General features: G+C 44.0%; 1 protein-coding gene across 1 annotated transcript in view; it reads left to right on the top strand.

Moving 5' to 3' along the window:
• TEDC1 (tubulin epsilon and delta complex 1) overlaps nucleotides 1-22,657 on the top strand; it is a 69,926-nt gene extending 47,269 nt beyond the window's left edge. The window contains exons 7-8 of the mRNA XM_062497700.1: nucleotides 1,655-1,867; nucleotides 21,416-22,657. Coding sequence (XP_062353684.1) covers nucleotides 1,655-1,867; nucleotides 21,416-21,772 — 570 coding nt within the window. The 3' untranslated portion in view covers nucleotides 21,773-22,657. The remainder of the gene's footprint in view (nucleotides 1-1,654; nucleotides 1,868-21,415) is intronic.
• Nucleotides 22,658-23,877: the final 1,220 nt, after the last annotated feature.

The following is a 23,877-nucleotide window of genomic DNA, read 5'->3' as shown; positions in this document are numbered from 1 at the left end:
CACCACGTGCCTGAGAACATTTTCTGAATGCTGATGTTACTTTACAGTTCTGTCAGCTAATCAGTTTTAGAATGAGGCATAAACAGAAGAGCCCCCAAACCCCAAAAAGCCAGAGCCCTTTGCTTTATTTCCCTGCAGCCTGCCATCCTGTCCGTGTCCCTGCCATGTCTGTGTTCTCGTGAGCTGGGCCATGGCTCAGCAGGAGCTGCTGCCCTCCCTGCTGCTCTGTGCCAATTCCCAGCACCAGTGCTTGCCTACAAAGGAGCTTTTGCAGGGTGTCCTCTGCCATTCGTAGCTGTCTTATGGAGTTTTTCTTGCATGAACCTAAGAATGTCTTGCTGTGAATTAAGCCAGAGTTCTTTTAACCTACCTTCTGAGAAAGAGGAGAAAAAATAAAATTTCCCATCCTCTTTATAGCAATCTTTTATATAAGTGAAGGCTGTTAGCATGTCACTGCCTTCCCAGTCCCTGTCTCTAGGCTAAGCAAAAGTTTTGATGTCTGTGTGTGTCCTTGCAGGCCGTTCATTGGAGCTTTTGATGTTTGCTGCTGCTCTCATCTGGGACTTTCCCTTCCCTTTGTCTGAGTTTAACTTCAAGTGCCTCACCTGTATGTGAGCACTACAGTCACTCTTCTGTCCATGACACTTGTGTTGGTGCTTTGTGCCTTCAGCAGTGTGACATTGGTGACTTCTGGCTCTCTGGTGTCTCTTCCAGCAGTGTTGCTGCTGTGCTACTAATTATACACTTGGTTTTTCCTTGCTGGTGTATAGACCACACTGCTCAACTGCTGAATTTCCTGCCAGTGCTTCTAAATTACTTCTTCAACTGCTAAAGATAATTTTGAATGCAAATGAGGTGCTTAAAAGAGATTATGACCTCTCCTATTGAATGCCTTCTTGATAACAGTATGGAAATAAATATTTAATACTCTGTGAATGAGGCCTATGTCCTTTAGTTATGCTGTGCTGTTCTGGCTTGAAAAATAAAAATGTGTGTTTCTGCACAGTCTGTGTACCAGAGTGTATAGATGGGCTCTGATTTTTAGTTTTGGTTTATTTGTTTCTTTTTTTTTTTTCTCTTGAGTATTTGAAAAAGCAGTTGCTACCTTGGAAGGCAATTGCACAGTTAATTCTCAAACCAGCTAGATGGTCATGGTCAAGCAGAGCTGCCAGCTCCTGGCCAGTCTGGAGCAGGGATCTCTGGATGTTCCTCAACTTGTGGAGTTTTCCATGGGCACAAGTGATCCTGTGGATGTTAGAGCAGTGTCAGCATGTACCTCCCTGGGCATCCCTTTGTTTACTAAAAGTCCTAGAAGTGCATCCAAGCTCAGAATTTGGGAGGAAGGGCATCTCTGGAGTTGCTGCAGTGCTGATCACCTCCATCTCAGGAGTGTTACTTTATGCTTTAGTGCAGTGGAGAGTAGCTGACTGTACAGTGCTTTCTAAAATAAGCTGGGTTAGCAACATAAGTTTTTTGTTAATTTAGAAGTATGTTAGAGTGAACTGAGGGGGTTCTCTCTTAAAATAACTCTGAAATTGTGGAGCAACTATATATTGAGATGGCAGCAGTGAATTCCTAGCTATGAATTACCAGGAGGATGGGGGGAACCATTTTAGCTCCTGCTGAGAAGTAACTCTTACTGCTTTTTGTTTAGGAAACTGTGTTGGATAGTATGGCTGAAGAGGGCAATATGTGTGAGTCCCAGGATGCTCACGGGGAGAAGAGAAGGCTGCCAGAGGTGAGCTCCTGCTGCCCCTGGGCTGCCAGGCTGGCTGGGCAAATGGACAGATTATCCAGAGACCTGCTGGCTCTCCAGGAGCAGCTGCAGCAGATGGTGGCTCAGCGAAAAGCTGCGTGGTGGGAGAAGGTAAGGCAAGGCTTTGGATGCTGCTCATGACCACTGGAGTTTTTTAGGAGCCTGCATTTTTCAGCTCTTTGCCCTAGGGCAAGGCTCCCTCTGCCACTCTTGCTGCAGTCACAGTGCCAGAGCTGCAGTTCCTTGTGTTGATGCCCACAGCATGCCCAGTGCTCTTTCAAACACAAATCTGTGTGCTGGAACAAAACAAGTGTTCTCTTGGAAGGGCAGGCTTCAAAGGATAGGCACTGCAGAGGAGAGGAGAAATGAGGAGGAAATCATGGCAGCCCCCAGAGGGGATGGATGCAGCGAGAAAATAAAGTATTTACAGGGAAAGAGGCCAGAGCTTGTCAACTTTCATTGAATTAGGAGACTTTGAAATGTCTGATGGGGGAAGGAATAAGGGGAATTTGGAACCTGTGAAGTGAGGGAAGAGGCTGAGCACAAGATTTAATGGCAGAACAGACTGACTGTGGGAGGCTGGCTCTGGAGGAAAGCAGGTGACATGAAGGAAGTGTGCTGGTATTTGCTGTGTAAGGATGGGGAGACACTGGGGAGCACCCAGTGGAGACACTGGGAGTTGTGGTGGAGCATAAATAAAAGAGATGGTAATGCAGATGTGGAAGGTGAATCTGAGTATCACCATACTGGCACAAGGAGAACAATGAAGACACAGGCATAAAATACCAGTGATTCTTTGCAGGCAGCAACTGGAGAGAAGGCTCCCAGAGAATCTGCAGAACCTGTGGATGGAGAAAAAGTGAAAGAAACAGCTGAGACAGGCAGAGCAGTAATAAAATCGCTGCATTACCACTTTGTATCTGTCTGAACTCAGGAGAGGGCTTTTTCAGCCCAGAGTATTTGATTTTTTTTTTCTTTTCAGTGGTTTTAGATTGGGGTGTTGGTAGACAGGATTGCAGATCAGCTGACAAAATGGGAACTGGCAGGTTGTCACATCAAAAAGTATTTGCCTGAGAGTTCAAAAGGCATCTGGCATGGGAAAAGTGTGTGGAGAGCTAATTGCTCTCTTCTACCTTAAGCACAAGGAACTTATTAGGACCAGTTGGAGAGGGAAGGCACAAGGAGCTGCTGCTTCACAGAGAGTACAAAACTTCTTCCCACAGGGCACTGTGAGTATAAGCAGTGTACATGGATTTGAAATCTGCTGTGCACCTTCTTGGGAGCTGAAATCCATCAAACACTATCAAATATGCAGATAAAAATTGCAACCTCATGAGTTAGTGGGAGAACAAACCATTGCAGGCTGGGAGTATATTCTGAGGAAGTATATCCATGTATTTACATTTGTCTTCTCTGGGCATTTACTGTCACTCACTGATGGGGTACTGGACTAGGCAGATCTCTAGAATCATCACATTTGGTTGTTCCTGGCCAAAATGACTGTTGCAGAACAACTCAGACCTTGAATTTTAGAAATAAAATTTCTAAAGCGAGATATGTTCTGACTTCTCTTGCATGTAGCAATACATATGCTGTTAAATACAATGTTAGGTGTTATATAATATCACACTGATTTTTAATTTTTTTTTTAGTACTTAAGTTTGAGGTTTAAATCCAGAAGGATTTAACTGATGATTTCTAATTTGAAATACATGCACTGATAGGATTTGAATAATGGTTGGTCATGTTCCAGTGTTTCTGAGATTCTCTGGACATCATATGAGTTTGTGACTGTGATAAATGGAGTGCATCTTCAGTGTGTTGTTAAAAGGCTGGTTTACCACAGATGCCTTCTCTTCTACATATGCCCTGAAACAGAGTTGTTTTGTAATGCTACATGACAGCATTTTTTTGAATGCTTGGGGTCAGATGGCTCTCCATCAATCCTCTTTATACCAAGCCTTGCTTCGCATAGTGCTGCTGCTTGCGTGATGCTTTCTTCCTGTGGTCTGTCCTTTTTCCCCACATCCAGGATGCTTGCTGAATGCAGGCTCCTCTATCAATTGTATGTTTCTGACCCCTTCTTTTCCCTGGAGAAGTAAGCTTATCAAATCTTTCCTTCTATATTATTTTTTTAATCAAGCAAAGAGGAGATACAGCGGTAGCTGAAGCCACTATCGCTGACTTTGTATCTTGAAATACTGAGACATCTGGAAATCATCTTGGCTCTTACTGGCATGCCCAGCTGAGGGACAGCACAGTTTATTACAGCTCTTATGTCCACTGCCTTGTACTTGACAAAGAACCTGATAATCCACAGAGTGCTCATGTCTGTGCCAGGCAGCTGGGAGAAACTGTTCTGGGCAGCAGCACTGGGGACACCTGATGGAACTTGTCCTGCTGGGGGAGAGACAACATAGCTTCTGCACAGAGAAATCCTGGCTGGAGTCTGCTGGGGCTGTCTGCACTGTCCAGTTTTTCATGGCTTCTGGGTCTTCAAAGAGACAAGAGTTGTGGTTGGTTCCTGTAAAGCTGTTTATTATGTGAGTGCATCAGTTTTGAAGACAAAGAGTTCAGAGTATTAAAGTCTGTGGGGTCCCAAGTAGAAGAAGCAGCAGCTCCCTGACATTCTTTCTTCCTTCCTCCTTCCTCCTTCTTCCTTCTACCCTCTTCCCCCTCTTCTCCCTCTCTTCCTTCCTCCTCCTTCCTCTTCTTCTGCTTCTTCCTCTCCTCCTCCTTCTTCTTTCTCCTCCTCCTTCTTCTTCTTTCTCCCCCTCCTTCTCCTTCTACTTTCTCTTTTCTTTAGTCTTTCTTCTCCTTTTTCATTCTTGTATTTTTTCTTTTTCTTTTTCTTTTTTTCTTTTTTTCTTTTTCTTTTTTTCTTTTTTTCTTTTTTTCTTTTTTTCTTTTTCTTCACCTTCTATTTCTTTTCTCTTCTTCTAAGTGTGTGTGTGTGTCTTCTCTCACCCCCATACAAGGGGTTTTATTCATAAATCATCCAATGAGCTAAAAGCATGAATCTAAAACATTCTTTCTACACTTATCAGAACCTAACTTTAAAATATGAAAATAGTTTCAGTTCTTACACATAACTTACACATATAGTTCTATCTTTTCTTGTAAATGGTTCTGTCCTATCTAGACATGCAAGCAATGTTCTGCTCTGTTTTCATTATGTCTGGGGCTAAGTTACTGAACTTTGAACTAGGCTTTAGGGCTTTTTACTCTGTTAAGGCACTTCAAGTGTATTCCTACTTACTTAAAACTAAAACTTCCATTTCTACTTTATTATCTCTGTGTGGCTTAATATATTTTATTTTTTTAAAAGGCTTTAATTCAATCTCTGTATTCTTTTTTCTCTCTGAGGGACTTGGAGAGGCTTCTATTTTATACTGTTCTATCTATTCTATTTTTAAAATTTTTATTCCATTTATTCTATTTTATACACTCCAGTACTGCAGGAACGAGTGAGCCTGTGGCCAGGGGTGGCTGCATTGGTGCCATCTAACTGCATTTGCAAATGGCATTTGATGAGGACCCTGAAAAGATTCTCAGCAGAAAAGAAAATGCCTGTGTTTGTCTTCACTCTCCCTCTGCAGCAAACAGCAGCAGGAAACTGGGAGGAGGCAGCTGGGGTGGGTTTGTGGAGGTGGTCAGTGGTGCAGCCAAAAGCCAGCACAGGGCAGGTGCCCACGTGGAGAGAGGAGAATGAATCCCTACAGAGATTTGGCAGCAAGGGATTGTTGAGGGTCCTCATGCTGAGTAGTGAAGTGGTAAAACGTCAGAAAAACTGGGGAGATAAATCCAGTCTAGCACAGCTGAAGGAAGCAGCACAGTTTTACATGTGTCTCTTGGGATTTGAGTGAGCTCTGTGAGGAGGTCAGAAGACAGAAATAGGAAACTGGATTCTAAAGCTGTTAGGGAAGTGGAAAAAGCAAAAATGAAAATATTCCCACCTGTTTCTGGAATGTGATGTGTGCTGCTAGTCCCATTCATAAATTTAAATAAAAAGGTGTTTGAGCTGGGGAGGAGCAGGGAGGGGATGCAGTGATGGTCCAAGCTGTGAAAGGGTTTCTCTGAGGAAACTTACTGGGCTCCTCGCATAAGAAGAGGAGAGAATGGAGAGGGGTATCACAGTGGAGCAGGAGGGAGCATTTTTTATGTTCTTCTGATGCTCCCTGGTTTTCATGATGGGTTAACCTACAGGAAATTACGTGACCTGCTCTAAGACTGTGGATTGGGCTTGAAATCCTGTTGAAGTGCCTTTGATTTAGGAAAGCCTGCAGTTGATCCATCTCTTTATTTTGGACTGTGTAGAGGTATTTCAGATGTGTTAAAGTCACTACCATGTCACCGTGCCTGGTTTGCACCACTAAACATCATTTTTTATGGTTCAGGATGTGGTTTCAGGGACAATGAATCTATTTGTTGCAAGTTTGATCATTTGCATACTGTGGTTCTGGTAGTTAAAACTACCCATCTTAAAGTCTCTTAAAATTAAGGAAATTATTGTGCTTATTTTCTTTTTTGTTTCATTTTTCGTTTCCTTTCTTTCCTCTCCTGTGTTCTTTTGTTTGTTTCTGCCTGCCCCCAGCTGTTTCTTTGGTTATGTGCTTGGAATGACCCTGAAATGATTTAACCTTTCAGGGACATTCACTAGAAGACATTTGAATGCTGCCATGGGATTTGGGTGATTTGTGAAACCCTCATTAATAGGACATTTTAACTGATACCCATCTCTAGGCAGCAGTGTGTTCAGTATCTTGGAGGAGAAAATGACAGAGGTGTGATCTGAATATGGGACTTGCTTTCTGTCAGCTTTGCTCTTTTCTGTGCAGTACTGGGCAAATAATAATTTCTTTGTGACATTTTGAGGATCTAGGAATGATCAAAAAGGGGAGGGAAATGGTTAAGCTTTAAGAGCATTTCTCCTCTCAGAAACAACTGTAGAAGATGAAATCTCCTAATCCCAGAAGAGAACTTGTTTGTTTTCTTTTTCCTTTCTGAATATTCTGTTACCTGCTCCTCTATTAGAGGGGAGGATTTGATTTCAGTCTGTGTTAAAACATTTGGCATCCACAAGCTGGAATGCAGGGTAACAAATGGTAATTGTTTCAGTTTTCATCACTGAAATGCTTGTACCATTCCCAGCTTTTGTTGAAACTTGTGTTATTTTGTCCTGGGACTCTGTGTTCTCTTGCATTTCCAAGCAAGTCAGACTCCTTTGAGATGGCAGTGTGGTTGGGATGAAGCTTGCTCATGCATACATCTCTGAGGCACAGACCAGGGTGCTTAGAGCCATTAATCTGAGCTAGAACAGGCTCTTCCCACAGCAGAATTCCACCCAGGAATCCTGGTGGTTGTGCTTGCTTGGCTGGTGGTGTGTCTGGGTACCTTGATTATGTGGACCAGACTTCCATAATCACAGTGGGAGAGCACCGAAACCTACATTTTATCTTTCTTTCTGTATTTTTCTCCTGATCCATGTCCTTTCCTCCATTCAGGAATCCCCAGGCTCCCCAAACCCTTGCAGCTGTCTTGTGGATAGGAATGGGAGGATGCAGGGCTGCCCAGAAGAGATGCCCTCCGAATTCATGGTGTGTTGAGGAGGGGATGTGTAGGACAGGGACGTTTTGTTTTCTCTTCCTGGGCAGATGGGATGCAGGGGTGGCAGGAATGGCCTGGGGCACCCGGTCAGGGGAAGCACAGAGGCACTTTCCCTCCATCCCCAGAGTTCTGTGGTTCACATTAACATTTTGTCATTGCCAGCTCATCACAGCATGTTCCCAGAGACCTTGGAGTCTACAAAGAGAGACCTTTCTTCTAAGGTTCTTACATTTATAAAAGACTAAATGGTTTTTGATTCATTTTGATTTAAGGCTTCAATATTTGGAGTAGGGAAGCAGCTCCAGAAGCTGATGCTGGAACATGGTCCTACATCCTTGTGTTTGTGGTTGGGTTGTTTGGTTTTATTTTGTTACCGAGATTGAATTGAGTTTTATCTACTCATAAAAATGCACTTCAAAGCTTTTCTTTATGCCTTGTAATGCTTGGAGAGGGGGGTGAGGAGCTGTGGGTCCCTAGTAGCCACTGCTAGGAAAAGATAAAATCTTGTTGCCACCTCTAGGAAAAGATAAGGTTTTGTTGCTTTCTGTAGCCTGGGAATGGTGTGAGGCTGCCCTGGCTCCTGGTGGGCTGGGTTTTGTTTCCTCTGCCTTAAACCAGGGATTTGTGGTAAAGTTAGAGCTGAGCTCTCACTGAAGAACTCTCCAAGGCTTGTAAAAACCCCTTTTTGTTTTCCTTTTTTTTTTTTTTTTTTGAGCACACTATTCCCATTTAAACTTTGCTGTTGCTGCTGCTGATTCTATTTCCCTGGGCTTTTTGCTAATATGAAGATGTTGGTGTAGCCAGCAGTTAATTATCTGTGCTGTCTGGGCTGGAGGAAGTGGAGGAGTACTGGGGAATGGTTCAATGCTGGTGTATTTCCTCAGTCAGCATATTCCCTTTCCTGGTCCCAGAGCACTTCTGTGTTCCACTTTGTGTTTGCAAAGCTCCATCTGGAGCCCTGAGCAGCTGTCAGTGGAGCTCCTCATGCGAAAAGAAATTGAAGAACTAGCAAGACCACAAGAGCAGCTTTTGGAAGTGCATGGTTGGCTGGGCCCAGATGCCTGGATAGGGAGGAGAACCCACAGAGATGAACCAAAACATCCATCAAAGGGAAGATGGCAAGGAGGGACAAGTCTGCTGCCTCTTATGGGCAGTTCCTGCTTAGTTAAGTGTAGGATTAAATCTGCTGCTGGTGGAATTGCAGATTTAGGCTATTAGAAAACATGAAGCTACTGTAAAACAGCAGGAAGTAAATACTGATCTTTATATTCACTCTTTGCTCTTGGATTTTCTTGCATTGGTTTGTTTCTCATTCATCAATATTCCTAGCAGGAGATCTGAGGCTGCTTGTTTCTGGTGAGTGCCTGCAGAGATGCAGGTGATTGTTGATGGATTCCTTCTTGGCATGGAAGGAGAAAAGGAACCACACCTGTGCACCTGGGTCTCCTTTTGGCAGCAGGATCTCAAATCTGAAGTCCCAAGGTAGCCTGCTTAAGGCTGGTGTGCATGTGAAAGTTCCTGTGCATTCTGGAAGATTGTCTGAAAGACTCTTGCTTCTCTTCTGAGAACTCTGTGTAGGCTGGCCAGGCTTGAACAGTCAACATGAAGCTTGCAGCATCCAAAGGGTTGGAAAAATAAGTGTTTATTCTTCTTTATTCTCCATTTGAAGATGCAACTTTTTGTGCAGATTACTGAAAGAGCTGTGAGACAGAGGCTCTCTGTGTACCAGTGGCTAAATAAGCAAACTGATTTCAAACACACACAAAAACCATAACTGGAAATAAATCACCCAGCCTGACATTTTTCATGGGGCTTATGTAGGCTAAAAGACTGCAGCTCCTTAGGGAGGAGAAGAACATTAAAAACTTGAGTGCTGTCTCCTGCTTTGTGTGCAGAGCTCGGGGGTTTGGAAGCGTGGGTGAAAGTTTTTCTTGCTTCTCAGAAGATGCTGCTTTCCCTCCCTTTGCCAAAATGCAGGATGTTTGCTCAGGTGACAGGATCAGTTCAAGTACCATAAATAAACAGTGTTAATATATTACTTGCATTATTTACGAAGATGTTGGATACTGACCAAGGCAATGAAACAGGTAATAAGTGCAGCTGGAGAATTACACTCCAATAAATTTCAGATGAGCTTTATTTAACGACAAAGTGTAAAAAAGCCCTGTTGCAAGGACAGAATGTGTTTTGTAGTCACTGTAAGTGTTTTAGTGCATTTTTAAGAAATAAGTGTAGCACTTAGGCTCTCACAGTTAAAGCACACAATAAAACAGGGATGAAGACTAGGAATGTCTGCAGGGCTCAGATGCATGAGATGTGGAAGCACAGGTCCCAGCACCACCATTTTTTGGAATGGTGATGGGTGGATTTGAGGCTGATGGATGGGATTTGAGGAGCCACAGAGCTGCTGGATTTTGTCTTGCAAGTGGTGAGGTACAGCCCTAACCCTAACTGCATCCTCCATGAGGGCAGCACCTTGGGATCCCAGCTCGTTCTGGCTGACAGAGGCTGTATTTGGGATAGCTCTACCTGAATGAAGCACTGTTAATGTGTTGTACTGCACCTTGCAGAGTTGATTTGGGGACAGGAGGTGCCTGGCTGGCTTTGCAGACTGTGGGGATGGATTCCCCCTGTGACAGCAGGAGCTGCTGGGCTTTGCAGCACTGCTCTGGGTTTCTGGGTTTTTTTTGGGTTTTGTTCTTGGTGAGTTGACAGAGGTGCTTTTAGAAGGATTCTTTGCATCCAGGTGCTCAAAGCTTAGCTTTGTTTCCTTTTTTCTTGAAGCCTTGGCCTTGTTCTCTCAGTTGCCTGCCTGAAATCAAGGGTACTTGATCATAAGAGAAGAAAGTATCCACCTTGTTTCTGTCTTTGTCCCCCGTGCTTGTGGAAGAGCTGACATAAAAGTACATCTGTAATTTAGTGTTGTCACATGTCTTCTCTCCAGCCAGAAATGCATCTAAATAAAGCCTTAGTACTCCTCGGAGCTCACCATTCAAAACTGACCATTTTTCTTCATCTTTTCTGGCTCTCTCTGAGCCCCGAGAGCTGTTTGATTATCTCCCCTTGCAGGCTGCCTGTAGCTCTGGCCTTTAGCTGCTGTCAGAGTCACAGGGGTCATGCAGGCAGCCTCACATCCACCTGCAGCTGCTCCTCATCCTCATCCTCAGACTGGGAGATAATAGACCCTGCTGAACACCCTGTGAGAATACTGCCTTTAGAAAATACCTGCACTGACCCCCTGAAGGTGTTTTCTGTAGAAAATCTCCACCTGGGAGTTCGAGTTCCTTTTCCTGGTGCCAGAGCTGTGTTGCTGGAATGACCTTTGCTGCTCTGGATGCAGGGTCCTGCCTTCTCCAAAAGCTGGGATAGGATGGGAGCTGCAGGGCTGGCTGCTGGGGGAGCGTCTGCAGTGGTCATGCAAAGCTTCTGGAAGGGATAAGGGAGCATTTTCCAACTGGAAACAAAACCAGTTTGGGGGTGAAGAGACTCCCTGGGCTTTCTTTTTATTTATAATTCTTGGGGAAAGAAAAACCCTTTTCTGAAAATTTGTATGACTAGGTTGCAATACCTTCCTCTCATCTCTGTGTTTTAGGAGTGGTTTGTACCAAGACTGCTTTTGTTGGCTGTCCATGCAAGGACCCCATTGCTCGAATTTCAAGTTTCACATCTGTTCTCTCAAAGCAGGATGATATGAGTGCAAGGCACAAGCAGCACTCTTTCTAAAGTGCCTACTTTCATGTTGTGCAGTGATGAAAGTGTTCTAAAAGCAAAGTGGGACCCTCCAAGCCTCTGCAGGCCACTTAGATCTGAGATGATCTATCATCAGTGTTTGTCTCTGCTGCCCAAGATAAAAGTTTGGTAGAACAAATTGAAAAGTAAGTGAGCAATTTATTATCCAAAGCAATACTTGTCTGTTGCCTTCCTTTGTAATTTGTAGTTGTCAGGGTCTTTTTCAGAGTAGCTCTGCTGCCTTTTTGCAAGTGTCTAAATTACTTACGCTGACATATTCTGGTTTTCATATATATATTTTCAGTATGTGCCTATTCCTACTTTAATTTCTGTGCTCTTCTAATTGAATTCAAGGATTTGGGAAAGTCTAGAGATAAAGCTGTAGTTAAAAAGAAATGCATTATGAAAGGCTGGAACAGTAAAATGGACCTTTTAAAATTACTGTAAAATGCTCAAGATGTCTAATTGGGAGAAGAAAATAGGGGTCTTTTTTCTCTTATTTCCTGTGGTGTGCATTCAGAATTGTGTGGCAGATGGGACTTTCCTGATCTGGACTGTGTCTCCTTGCAGTGCTGGTAGAGTCTGCAAGTTTGCTGGTCCTGCTTGGAGCTGTGGCATTCCTCAGGGCAGAGCCTGTCGGGAGTGGCAGGCTTGCACATCTTGGCAGGGAGCTGAAGAGGTTTAGATGAGCTCTTGACTCCAGGGCACAGGGATTCTGCTCAGCTGGGATGCTCTTGCTGGAGTTACATGTCTGCTCTTCTTGTGCTGGCATCCTCTTCAGGTGAGCAGAGGTGGTGCAAAAATTTCTTCGAAGACCACTTCTTGTTTTAAGACCTGTCTTTGTCTGGATCTGCAGAGTTGCTGCAGTAGTACAATTACATTTTGGACTCCTATTTGGCTTTTTCTTTGGTTTCAAATGTTCTCCTCAGAAGTTAACCACTGGGAAGTGAATTACATATGCCAAAAAATCAGAAACAGAGAGCACAGAAAATATTATGGAACTGAATCGTGGAATCATGAAATCATTTCGACTGGGGGGAACCTGCCAAGATCATGGAGTCAAAGCCAGCACTGACAATTCCAGAACTAAACTATGTCACTTAGTGCCACATCTGCATGTCTTTTAAATCTCTTGGGAATGGTGGCTCAGCCACGGGCACTGCTTGTATCAGTTTTTTGGTATTGCTGTTTGGAGGGGTGTTTGTAGTCTTCTGGTGGAGGCCCTGAAAAATACTCATGTTATTCTCTTTTCTTAGTCCTGTATCTTTTTCCTTTGTCTTAAGCTAAATTGACTTTTCTTCAATTCTTTCATTGACTCCTATCAATAAATTTAGAGACACGAGTCTTAAGTACAGAGCCATTGGACTATCTCAAAGAAAAGCCAAAGTGAAAAGCTCCCAAAACAAACCAAGCAAACCCCAAGAAAATATGTTCTCCATCCTGACAAGATCAGGTCACTCCTCATTATGAAATTATCAGAGTCAAATGCTTTAATTAGCATCTAGCTTTCCATTGCTGTGCTTCCTCACCATCTCTCTGTTAGAACATTGTGGATGCTGATCTGGAGGCTTAGGAAGTGCTCTGCAGTATCTGATGTTTAATTGAATCAGGGAGCAGCAGTGCCAGCTCTTCTCCTCAGATGCAGCTCAGGGTGTTCTGGGTATTAAAACTGTATTTTTAGTTATCAGATCTATTCCTAGATAAGATAGGTAAGCAGCTTCTCCCTGGCTTCCCTGCCAGATTGTTTTGGAATGACAGTAGGTGCACCAGGAGCCAGAATTCTGATGGTGAATGTCTTGCTTTAAAATGCGTAAGATTGGAGATGCATACATTCCTCCCTAATTGCAGGAAATTGCAGATCCCGGCAAAATTTGGAATGCAGCTGCTTGTATAATTACATCTTCTGTCAGTTGCTATAGCTCAGCTTTACAGCCCTTCCAAAATATCTGCATAGTTTATGGGACAAATAATGCCCCTGTGAATGTTACTTTGGTATCACCCCTTTCATTTATTCACCACCAGTTCCAGAGGACTGAGATTTTTCCTCCTGCTGAGCTAATAACAAGTGTTACAAATTAGTCATTATATTAAGGTGACATTTTGCTTTAGCTGCTGTAATTATTGTTAAGCCAAAAGACATAATTTAAGTTTCTTCCTGTTGCTGGGGTTGGGTTTAGTAAGAAGTACCAACTCCTGTGCCTCAGGTCAGCTTGATTTTGATGAAGGTTTTGATAAAAACCTTTCCATTTTATGGTCTTTGGAAATAGAGGGTAATGGGTCATGGAAGAGTTGTTAGGTTATTTCAAACTAAGTGTTGCTGTCTGCCACTGTCATTGGAGGACAGGTGGGACAGATCACAATTCAGAGTTTAATGAAATGTGTTGGCACCACTTACACCTCTATCACAGGTGGGAAATGCTTGAAAGGTTGGAAAGGATTAAGGGAAGGGTAGTAAAGGAATTAATTGGGTCTGGCTTTTTGGGAAGTTAGAAAAGTGATTTAACCAAGGCAAAGTTCATAGCTGGACCACGTTCTGCAAATTCCTAGGCAGAGGTGGAATTTTGAGGGTACTAGACTTTACATGAAGGATGGTATGAGCAGACCCAGGGGCTGAGGTGGAACTTGCTGAAAAGGGGCGTGTTTTGAACCAGAATTGCATTTCAGTGCTGGGGTAGTGCAGTGATAGGCTAGTATTTTGATCTGCTGGAGTCTTGTGTTTAGAAACCCAAAACTATATGTTTCTAGTTTGCCAAAATGTAGCAGAACATTGCAGAAATTACCAGGTGAGAGACTGTAGCCTGTGCTTTGTGATTGGTTAGGCTATTCCAACAGTTTATTATGACTTTAATCCTCAGATGTATGAAAACTGGCATTAAATGGGCTATTTCAAGTTTCTTTGTGTACAATCAATGCTCTCATAAGAAGAAAGAAACCTTATTTAGGCAGGACAGTGTGGGAAGTCTTCAGCTATTAAAATAGAAAGTGATGGCTTCTAGCTTTTTAAACTGGTTAGTCTTGAGTGTGTAGAAATTGCAGCAGAAAATTAAAACCCTTGAAAGCTGACAGCAGAGAAGCCTGATTCAATGAGACAAGGCTTACAGAGCTGCAGTACTAACTCTGTAACTTTCTTACAGGCTTGAAATTACATTTGGGCAAGTTACTATAAGACATGAATTTGAAATGAGGGTAAGGTGTTTTTTATAGTAAAACACCTGCTTACTCAGTGCTGTAGTGTTCCCTGAACAGCTGATTTCAGATATTGCTTTTTCTTTAACTTGTGGGCTTTTGTATACAAGCAGCAAATGCCTTTATATTATTTTCTGAAGGTTGGGGGCCTGATTTTCCTTCTCAGCAAATGTTTGAACTTCGTGGGCTCTGCAGGGTCCTGTCCCCCCTGCTCTGTAATTTTTCCCAGCAGTAGGAGCTGCAGGATTTGATTTTCTGTCGATTATGCATTCACAGCATCCCTTGAAATAGTGCCTTTCTCTTCTCCTCAGAGGCTGAATGGGTCACTGTCTACAACTAAGGAAGGAAAGCATTTGCCATACCCTCAACCATCATTGTTCAAAAAAAAAAACAATCAGCAAAACAAAACAAAAAAGAAAACAAAAAAAACCCCCAAAAAACAAGCAAACAAAAAAAAAAAAACCACCAAAAAAAATATACCAAAACATTTTTGTTAAAAGAAATTGGTGCCCCAGCCAAATTATTGTTTATTGTTAAAGAAGGCCAAGGCCCTCACTCTATTTATATGTGAAAAAATCTTTGGTTTTATGTCTTTGAGGTCACACAAAGACATAGGTTACTCTTGGGTTACTGATTTTTGTTCTGTACCAGGAGAAGCAGTGCTGGCACGTTCAGTTCCTGCTACCTCTGATGGTATTTGAGACAAACTGTGCTTGGTTTGCACCTCTTTGGGTGCTGCTTTTTGTGGCTGCTGTGTGGAGCAAGGTACAGAATGAGTGGGGAAATCCTTGTACAGGAGCACAAAGGGTTTCTGGGTGGGAATCCTGGGATCCCTGTGGCTCTTTTGGTTATATCCTACTTTCTTATCATATTTACAGGTATTTCTCCTGTACTTAGAGTGGACTCTGCTCTTCCCCCTGCTATGTTATTGATACTTCTGCTTATTACTTCCTTTTTCTCATGTCTTTTGTACTTGGTGCTGTTTTATCAGTGCTGACAAGGAGGACTTTCTGAAAAGTGCTCTGCAAATCCTTGTTTATCCCTTTTTCTATATCCCAGATAGACTGTCAGCTGGGATTGCAGTTCTGCAAGTCATTTCTTGGGGGGTGGTAGTGGAAAAACCACTAAACTGTGAGGCAGCACAAGGTATAAATAATGATCCTTTATAGAGTGTTTGTACTGATCAAAGACAAGTGCTTGTAAGACTGATTTGGGAACAGAGAGCTCCTAAAGCAGTGTTAATTTGCCATTAATTTCCTGGTTTCCAGTGCCCAGCTGTCAGGATTTCTGCACAGCATCCATCCCAGCAATATCGCTGTGCTTATCCCCCTTTCATTGTTCACTTGCAGATGTCTTTCCAGAATTGATGCTTGTCTGTTGCATTGGAGTCTGCTCAGCTTACATGGAGGCTGAGAGCTCTGGGCAGCTCCCCCAGGCTGGAGATGTTGTGATGTGCTGGGGAGCTGTTGGGAGCCAGGGTGCTGAGTGCACTGAGTGGCCTGACAGGTCTGCTCTGTTCCTGCAGTCTGACCCTTCATTAACCTTCTATTGCCAAGCATGTAATATGCCACTTCATCCTTTTCCACTCCCCAGGCCTTCTCAGACACGATTGGTTTAAAATAAAACTCGGAAATGAGCATCCTTTAGGAGTACAAAATTCTGTGAGTCAGATGCTGTTTGGTGTTTTCAGAGTTTATGAAATGTGTTGGGTTATTATGCCCTCATGGCAAAGGATCATGGCTTGGTGGCTTGGATATTGTGTCTGTTTATATTTCCTAATTTCCTTTCACTCCCCAATCCCAAAAGACAAGATCTGAGATTTTTCTGTTTGTTCCTTGTGTCTGGGAGCAGCACAAAGGAAACTTCCAGGCTCATTGTGTTTTCTGGCAGAGACAGTCATCACAGTTTGTAGTATCTGTGCAGCTTGGCAAGGGTAATTTGTATTTCATCCTCTATGCTTATGGGATCTTCTCCCTATTCCTAAGGGAAATGTGAGAGGAGGTTTGGACAGATAGGACTGGAGACAGAAAATGTGCCATTTCTAGGGAATGTGCAGTGTGTTTTTCTGAGCAGTGCTGTTCTAGCGGTTTCTGCTAAACTCCTGGAATAATATGAAGAGATTGTGATTTAAAAATAATGACACGATTCTGGTCTTTATCATCCACTTCAAAAGGAATTCCAACCATTTGTTTGCTATTCCCTCTTTGAAGCTGGCAGCAATACAATCATAAAATGGCAAAGGTCCTATGATTCCCCCTCCTCTTCCTGGAAGTGGATGTTTGGACCTTTCCTCGCTGCTGCTTTTTAAACCCCCATCTTTAGCTAGTGTCTTCTTTCAAGGATGCAACTGCGAGGCTTTCAGGCTGCCATGTGAAGTTTTAACAAGCTGAAATGTTGACTTCCAGCATTTGGGAGATTGTCAGTTCAGCTAGGCCATTACTGGGAATGATTTAAGTAACATGATGGGGTTATCTAGATCTCTTAGCGTCTCTTTGGGATTTCTTGCATGTTGGTTATGTTCTCTCTGAATAAATCCACATTCATCTTGCTTTTCAGCAGAAAAAGAACTAGTTTGAGTGTCACTTTTACTGCACTTCTTGAAAAATGGGAGAGAGCTCAGCCTCTCTGGCATGATCCCTATGGAATGAAACACAGGGCTCTGGGAAGCTCATTGCCAGAAAGGTGCAGGCAGCAGGTGAGGGAGCTGAGGAAAGTCTCCTTTTGAGGAGGGATCAGATGAGCTGAGTGTGTGGGCATCTAAGCATAGATGGAAGCAGAGCTTCACTAGATGGGCAGCAGAAAGACTGGGGCAAATTGTCACACAGTCAGGGAGGTGAATGTTGGTAATGCTGTTCTGGCCTCAGAGCTGTGGAACATGCAGATAAACTGGAAGGCAGCTTCCTCAAAATATGCAATGTTACCTTTGCCATGATTTGACCACTGAAGTCAGTTTTACCAGATTTATTCAAAGCCAGAGGATTCCCAGGACTGAAAATAGGTGAGCTAGTACTGGCTATTCTTGTCATTCAGACAGCTACCTTTGTTTGGAAGACACTTCAGAGAAGGTTGGGCTGAGGAGGTGCTGGGGGAGTTAATCATGTTTTCAGGCTCAAAGCCTCTCCTGTGCATTGGTGCAGGAGTTAATCCATCACGCAGGATTAACCAAGCTGCGTGCTCAGCCTGGTGTTCGGATGTTCCCCTTCCCAGCTCTGTACTGGGTCCATCTTTTTCTGCTTTGGCTTGGCCATTTTCCTCAATCAGATGCCAGCCTGAATGGTTTTGTAAAGGCAGCATCCCGGAGAGGTGGTAAATCCTTTCCATACCTGACAGGAGTCCTGCCTGGCTTGGTTCCACCCGTGTCTGCCCACCCTCCAGCCAATGCTGAAGGGATCTGTGTTATTCTAGTGATTATTCCTTTGTGCATCCCTGCCCATGGATATGCCAGCAGGATCTGTGCCTGTGCCCACTGCAGCCCTTTTAACCGTGCCAGCTCTGGGGGGACAGCCCAGGCTGGCTTTAGTCCCTTTGGTCCCTTTTCTGATCCCAGATGCAAAACTGCTCCCTGCAACTCCACTGGTTTCATCTTAGAGCATGGGAGTCGTTACAATTTTCCCCTTAGCTCTTAGCTCCTGTGCCTTCTGACGACTGAAGTTACCTAAAGGAGAACATCTGGGTTCACTCAGGGCAGTTTGGCCACTGTCCTGTCCCAAAGAGCAGGTGTGAAATGAAGAGCTGGGAAGGGAGAAACCGACCCACTGCAGAGTAGGATGTGTGTCAGTCTGAAGATATTGATCCCCTCTGTGCTTGGAGTGGAATTTCTCAAAGTGCTCCGGGTCCCTTTGGGATGAGGATGGTTCTGTGCAAGTGAAGATGATTATCCTGTCGTTGTATTTCTTTGGAGAGGATGTGCAGCAGCTTTCAGACAGCACTACGCACCTAATTGGGAATTCAAATTCCAGCTGGTAGATTGAGGCTGAAAGGCTGAGCTGTGGGATAGAAACGGGCAGGCACAAAATGCTGAGGCTCCTAATCTTTTACAATATGTTTGTTTAATACAAAGTGGTCTATTGAGATTGTTTTGCAGAGTAGAATAATCGTTGTGTGCTGACTAATGGGAGACAGCAAGCTGTTAAAGAGCATCAATTAGCCATACAGGAGGAGATTATTGAGTATTTTCACAAGCATTCAGGATGTGGGGAGTAAAGGATATTGCTTTGAAGGTAACCCTCGGAGATTTTTAGCAGTTGAAATCTATAAACTGCAATGGGAGTATTTGTGGCCGTACATATGTTTGCAGAGCATATGTTCTTCTTGCAAGAAGAACAGAACTGGAGTTAGCTTTTCAATTCCAGATTGTGCTGATAGGAAATAAACAGTGCTTTGCTGAACTTATCTTATTTAATATTGATAATTTTTTTAATTTCCCTTCATAAGTTTATCTACTGTTATCCCAGGAAATACTGGTCCTCTTTATAGAGGATAGCATGTGCAGCATCCTTCTGATACTTGGGGTTCCAAGTTCTGTCCCACTTCTGTTTTCCTGGCTGTGGGGCTGTTGTCCTTGTCCTTACAGCTGCTCCTGCTTCCCAGATCCTATGCCTGCTGTTGCTGTGGGTTAGAACTTAATGCACTCAGTGCTGAGAGGAGCATGCTGCTCCTCCATCGTGTGCCTTGCTTAATGGATAATAAAATCCTCCAGTTTTGACTAGTGGAGGGTATGAAAACCTATGTTTCATTAAGAATGCTTTTATACAGCCTTACTGTGCTTCTGCTGGAGTTTAATGTGAAAAATAAATAACATCTTGTGGGCTCTGTTTGCTGAGTGATGTTGTTGTTTGTAACTGATGGGAAATTTTTCCCGTCCCTGATTCCAGTGTTAAATCCACTTGTGCAAACATAATTGTCCATTTATTCATTGGCTGTGGGGAGACCAGATAACACTGGATTTATTTTTTCAGTTTTGTTCCTTCTGAAGTGGTGTTAGAGAATCGCACCTCTGTTATTCTTACAGCCAACAGCAGGCGATGTCCCTGGGATTCCTTGGGGATTATGATAAAGAGGGACCCCTGGTTCTTGGACAAGGACAAAGATAGACTTCTCTCAGCTTTAATGCTCTCTTCAAATGCTTCAGTCAGCAGAGGTCTCCATTAACAGATGGTTCTGTATCGATAAAGCCTTTAATGTGTTAGCAAAAATTCAGAGAAATTTACTCCTTTTCTGATTTGATTGATTTTCTTAATCTCCTTTAAGCAGAGGCTGAGGGGTGAGAACAACTCATCAGAACACTATGGAGAGGATTAATTACTTGGCTGCAAGACTCAGGAAGATATTCTGGAGGAAGATGTGGGATGAGTGAGTGAAGTCCTGGTGAAGTTGGTGTCAGTGGAGGAATTTAACTGTGACTGCAGCCATCACACCTGCAGTGCTTCACTGTCATACCCTGCTGAACTTGTTGCAGTAATACAACCTTCCCCCCGATCTGGGGATAAAAACCCCTTTTTTCTCCCAGACAGCAGCTGGTCTGACCCTGAGCAGCTGTAGCTTGGCAGTGGGAAATGCTGCAGGTGCTTTGCTACCTCAGGACTCTTGTCCTTGCAGCTGGGGCTGCTTTGAGCTCTGCCTGATGTCTGGTGCTTCAGAGAGCTGCCAGAATATCCCTGACTTTACAGGGAACTTGTCAAAGCCCTGATGTGTGAGGTACTGATATCTTAATGCAGATCTGCAGATTTGAAACCAGGAGGAGTTGTTGAGCTTCACCCAGGGGCAGGAAAGGGAGGGGTTGCTGGAAGGGGTATCATTAGCCCTGAGCTTGACCTGAGCTGAGCTTTGGCCAAAGGATTCATCCCTGGAGCTGCAGTGAAGCATTTCATAGTTCATTATCTTCACAGCAGGAAACAATGTCTTACTCTATAGCTGAATATCTTTACTCAAATTTTCATCTATTTGATCTTCTTATGGCTTTGTCAGCAAAGTCTGATCTTTACCACCGTTTTTGTCCCCCACTTCCTTTTAGGAAGTCAAACAAACTGTGTGTCTGTTTCCATGAATGGAATATTTTGCACTTTCTGAGTTCCGTACTCTTAAGGTTTGTTTTGGGCTGTGGGTCACTGGATGACCTGCCTGTGAATCCTACTCTCTGTTTCCCTGTGGATTTTTTGAACTCGCGTAAGTCTCCCATCGCTTTTGGGAAACTTTGCTGCTTTTTGACTGAGTGGATTTGGAGCTTTTTGCTGTAGCAGAGACAGAAAATCCCATTGGGCCAAGAACCATTTCCCTGAAGGCCTTAGCAGGGTGCCTCTTTTACAGATGTTTCCCAACTGACAAGTGCATTTTGAGATGATTTATTCATTTGGATTCATATTTAATCCACTAGTAAAATTGGCAAGGCAGTTACCATCTTGCAAGTTCTTCAAATCAAATTGTTAGAGAACATTAAATCAAACGCTTTGGAAAGATCTCAGTATATACAATTGCTTTTGTAATCCAGACTGATGCTGTCAGAAGAAAAGCTTTTATTTTATTGGGGCCTGTCTTCAGTGAAAGTGTGATGCCTGGTACTCATTTTGGTCTTGGCCTCTGCTTGACTCCGCTCCATTATTTTCCTTTTCCTAATTGTTACTCCATAATGAGAACTGAGAATGAAGGAATCGCTCACTTGCAGTTGTCACCCCTACGTTTCAGCACTGCCAAGTGCAGAAAGCGTTTGCAAACCAAAATAATGCTCTTATTCACAAGACAATTAATCTGCTGTGACACCCTGGTGGCTTAAAGAGAAGGTCACTCTGCTGTGTCTCCCTTTTTGCTGCGTGTGTTTTGCTCTGAAGCCAACCCACGCCCTCCCCAGTGCGAGGGAAGTGTGCACGGGCTTTGTCTGTAAATCATCCTGGAGGGAATGCTGGACTGGGAATCTGCAAACAAGTGACTCCAGGCAGCTCTCTGGGGACTGAGGTGCTGCCTGGCTGAAAGCACATCTTGGCTTCATTCAGTTGGCACTGCCACACTCTTTAGTTTACACTCACAGCTGGCTCTTCTTTTTGGGATGTCCTAGTCCAAACATGATGTATTGTATTGTTGGGGGGAGGATTTCTTTCACAGAAATGTACTCTTCCCTTTCTGTTCTTTTTGTTCCCTCTCCAGGTGGCAGCAGGAGAAGAACTACAGAAGGAGAGGTTCTCTGCCACTGCTAGGAAGATTCAGGAAAGCGTTGAACTAAAGCTGAGAGGTCTCCCATGCCTTCGTGCTCCAAAGAAAAGCAAAATGCACGGTTCGTGCAGGCTGGTGCTGAGGAACGAACACCCTGCCAGCCAAAGGGACATTGCTGGGTGTGTGTCCAAGGAGGCTGTGTCAGCTGTGAGTGCTGCAGAGGTGATCAGGCAGCTGCAGGTGAGGGAGGCCAGCCTGCAGAGAGAGCTGCAGCAGCTGCGGGAGCAGTGCCGGCTCCGGCTGCATGGAATTGCAGAAGGCTGGGAGGGAGTGATTTTCATCTCCCCTTGAAGAGAGAAACCAAGCAGAATGCTTGGAGGCAGTGATTTGTATCTCCCATTGAATAGAGAGACCTGGGCTGGGAAGAAGCAAAGCAATGGAGTAGCTTGGTCACGTTGTGCAAGCTGAGGAACCAAATGTGATTTCTAATTCTTTAGCCTGGGAACCATAACTCGTTACTGCTTTGTGAGTTGTACTGGGGCCACAACCTCAGTGCTCTCTCTGCAGCCCCTTTATTGCTAACCTTGCCAATTAAACTCTGCATTAGGCCTTGGTGAGAGTGTGCATAAATCTCCCTTTTATCTTCTGGATTTCTAGTTCTTCTGCCAAGCACTGAGCTCTTTTACAGTGCTCAGCTGTGAGGCACAGCGTACGTTCAGGCTGTGCATTGAAGTACTAATTGCATTCAATATTTTCCAGCAATTGGAAGAGTTCATTAGTCAGAAAAATCCAAGTATTGGAGAACATGAAAAATACCTAGGCTTAGAGAGATTGGAAATGTTCAAGAAAGTGTGTTGTTTTAATTCGGCTGCTTGCAGTATTTGTGGCAGCTATAATGTAGTCACAATAAAGAAAAACAAATGCCCAATACTAAATAAAGCACTGCACTGATTTCATTTACTGGTGTGATGCACTTGGAGTAATTGGGTTCTCAAAGAGAACAAACTAGAAACCCATTCCACCAGGTTATGAGTCACAATGAGATGGATAACTTACGGATCTGCTGTAGGAAGTTTCTGTGAGACAGAAATGCAGCCTTAACTTCCAAGTCCGAGGAGTCTCCAAGCTCTGTCTCTGAAGGCTTCTTCCCTTGGAACAATAAAGTGCTTTGCCTTTGGCCTTAATTTCCTACCCTTTTCTGGTTTGCTTTCACCAAGGAATATTTTTACGTTCTAGTTGTACACTATGAGGAATAAATAATATTTAAATAAGCCAGTCTGCTTTTCATTTGTGAGTTGCTGTGAGCAGTGGGATTTCTCTTGTCTAGGGAAGTAGCCCCTGGGAGCAGGGTGTTTGTATGTGTTGTGCAAGGCTGTCAGCCACAACCAGTGTTCCTACTGGCAGCTGGCACTGGGAGTGACACGCAGTCCGGGAGGAAGAAAAGCCCTGTGGGACTGACAAGATCCCTGTCTGGGGCCGGTGGCCCCAGGCTGATGCTCCTGGAAGAATCTTCATGGCTTTCAAAAGCTAATCTACACCACTCTACTTTCTAAACCATCTCTGTAGGTGCAGGGTACCTGTTTCAGGTTGGTACAACTTTGGGTAGGTACTGGCTCCAGGTCTGCTGACATTCAATGCATGAGAGGACTCATTCAGACACAGGTTTCACAGAAAATTATTCATGAATGGGAGCAAAGCAGTATATCCCAGAACTAACAAGAGTGGCAGTACCAGTCTCTCTCTCTTTGAGCATTTTATAGCCTTCTTTAGCTTTTCTACAAGGAAATTTTCATACTGCATCACATTTAGGTTTAAAATGTTGCCCTCAAAAGGTCTTCTCTTCTCCTGGGATATTTGGCAGAGAAGAGCAGGCAAATATTCTTGAGCGTGGTGAGGGCCCTCAGATTCAAGTGCAGGTCTAGCTCCTGTCCTGCTGGGGCTTCTTAGGGCTAGCTCAGTGCTGGATGCCAGGATTTATTATCCTGCTGTGCACTTAAGCTGGCAGGAGTCACTTGGTGGTGACTGATGTCCTGGGATCAGCCCTTTGTCACCACACACACTGTCCCCCTGTGCTTCAGTGTCCAGCTGCCTTCAGCAGGACTGCAGCTCGCAGCACCTTGACTCTGAAGAAGTGTTTTTATTCTCAGGTGGAATATCAGGAGTGGCACTGCTCAGCGTGTCTGTGCAATGTGTGTGTGATGTACAGAAGTGCCCACGGTGGCTGGCAGAAGTCTGCGTGGCACAAACCGCTGTGCTGGAGTGGCCATGCAGGAGCTGTCAGAAGAACCAGAGGGCTGGAGCTGGAGCTGGAGCTGCTTGTCCTTGAATGTCCATCATGAGGGGCTGCAGCTGAGGCAGCTGGGGGGGTTCAGCTTTCCACCTGGGGTGCTGTGCTGGCACAGTGTCAGGCACTGCGCACCTTGTGCTGAGAGCATGGACTAGTACCGCGTTTATCT

The sequence above is a fragment of the Cinclus cinclus genome, chromosome 8 (assembly GCF_963662255.1).
Source record: "Cinclus cinclus chromosome 8, bCinCin1.1, whole genome shotgun sequence".
In the NCBI taxonomy this organism is placed as follows: domain Eukaryota; kingdom Metazoa; phylum Chordata; class Aves; order Passeriformes; family Cinclidae; genus Cinclus; species Cinclus cinclus.
The sequence above is the reverse complement of the archived record's forward strand: the minus strand, read 5'-3'. Positions and strand labels throughout refer to the sequence as shown.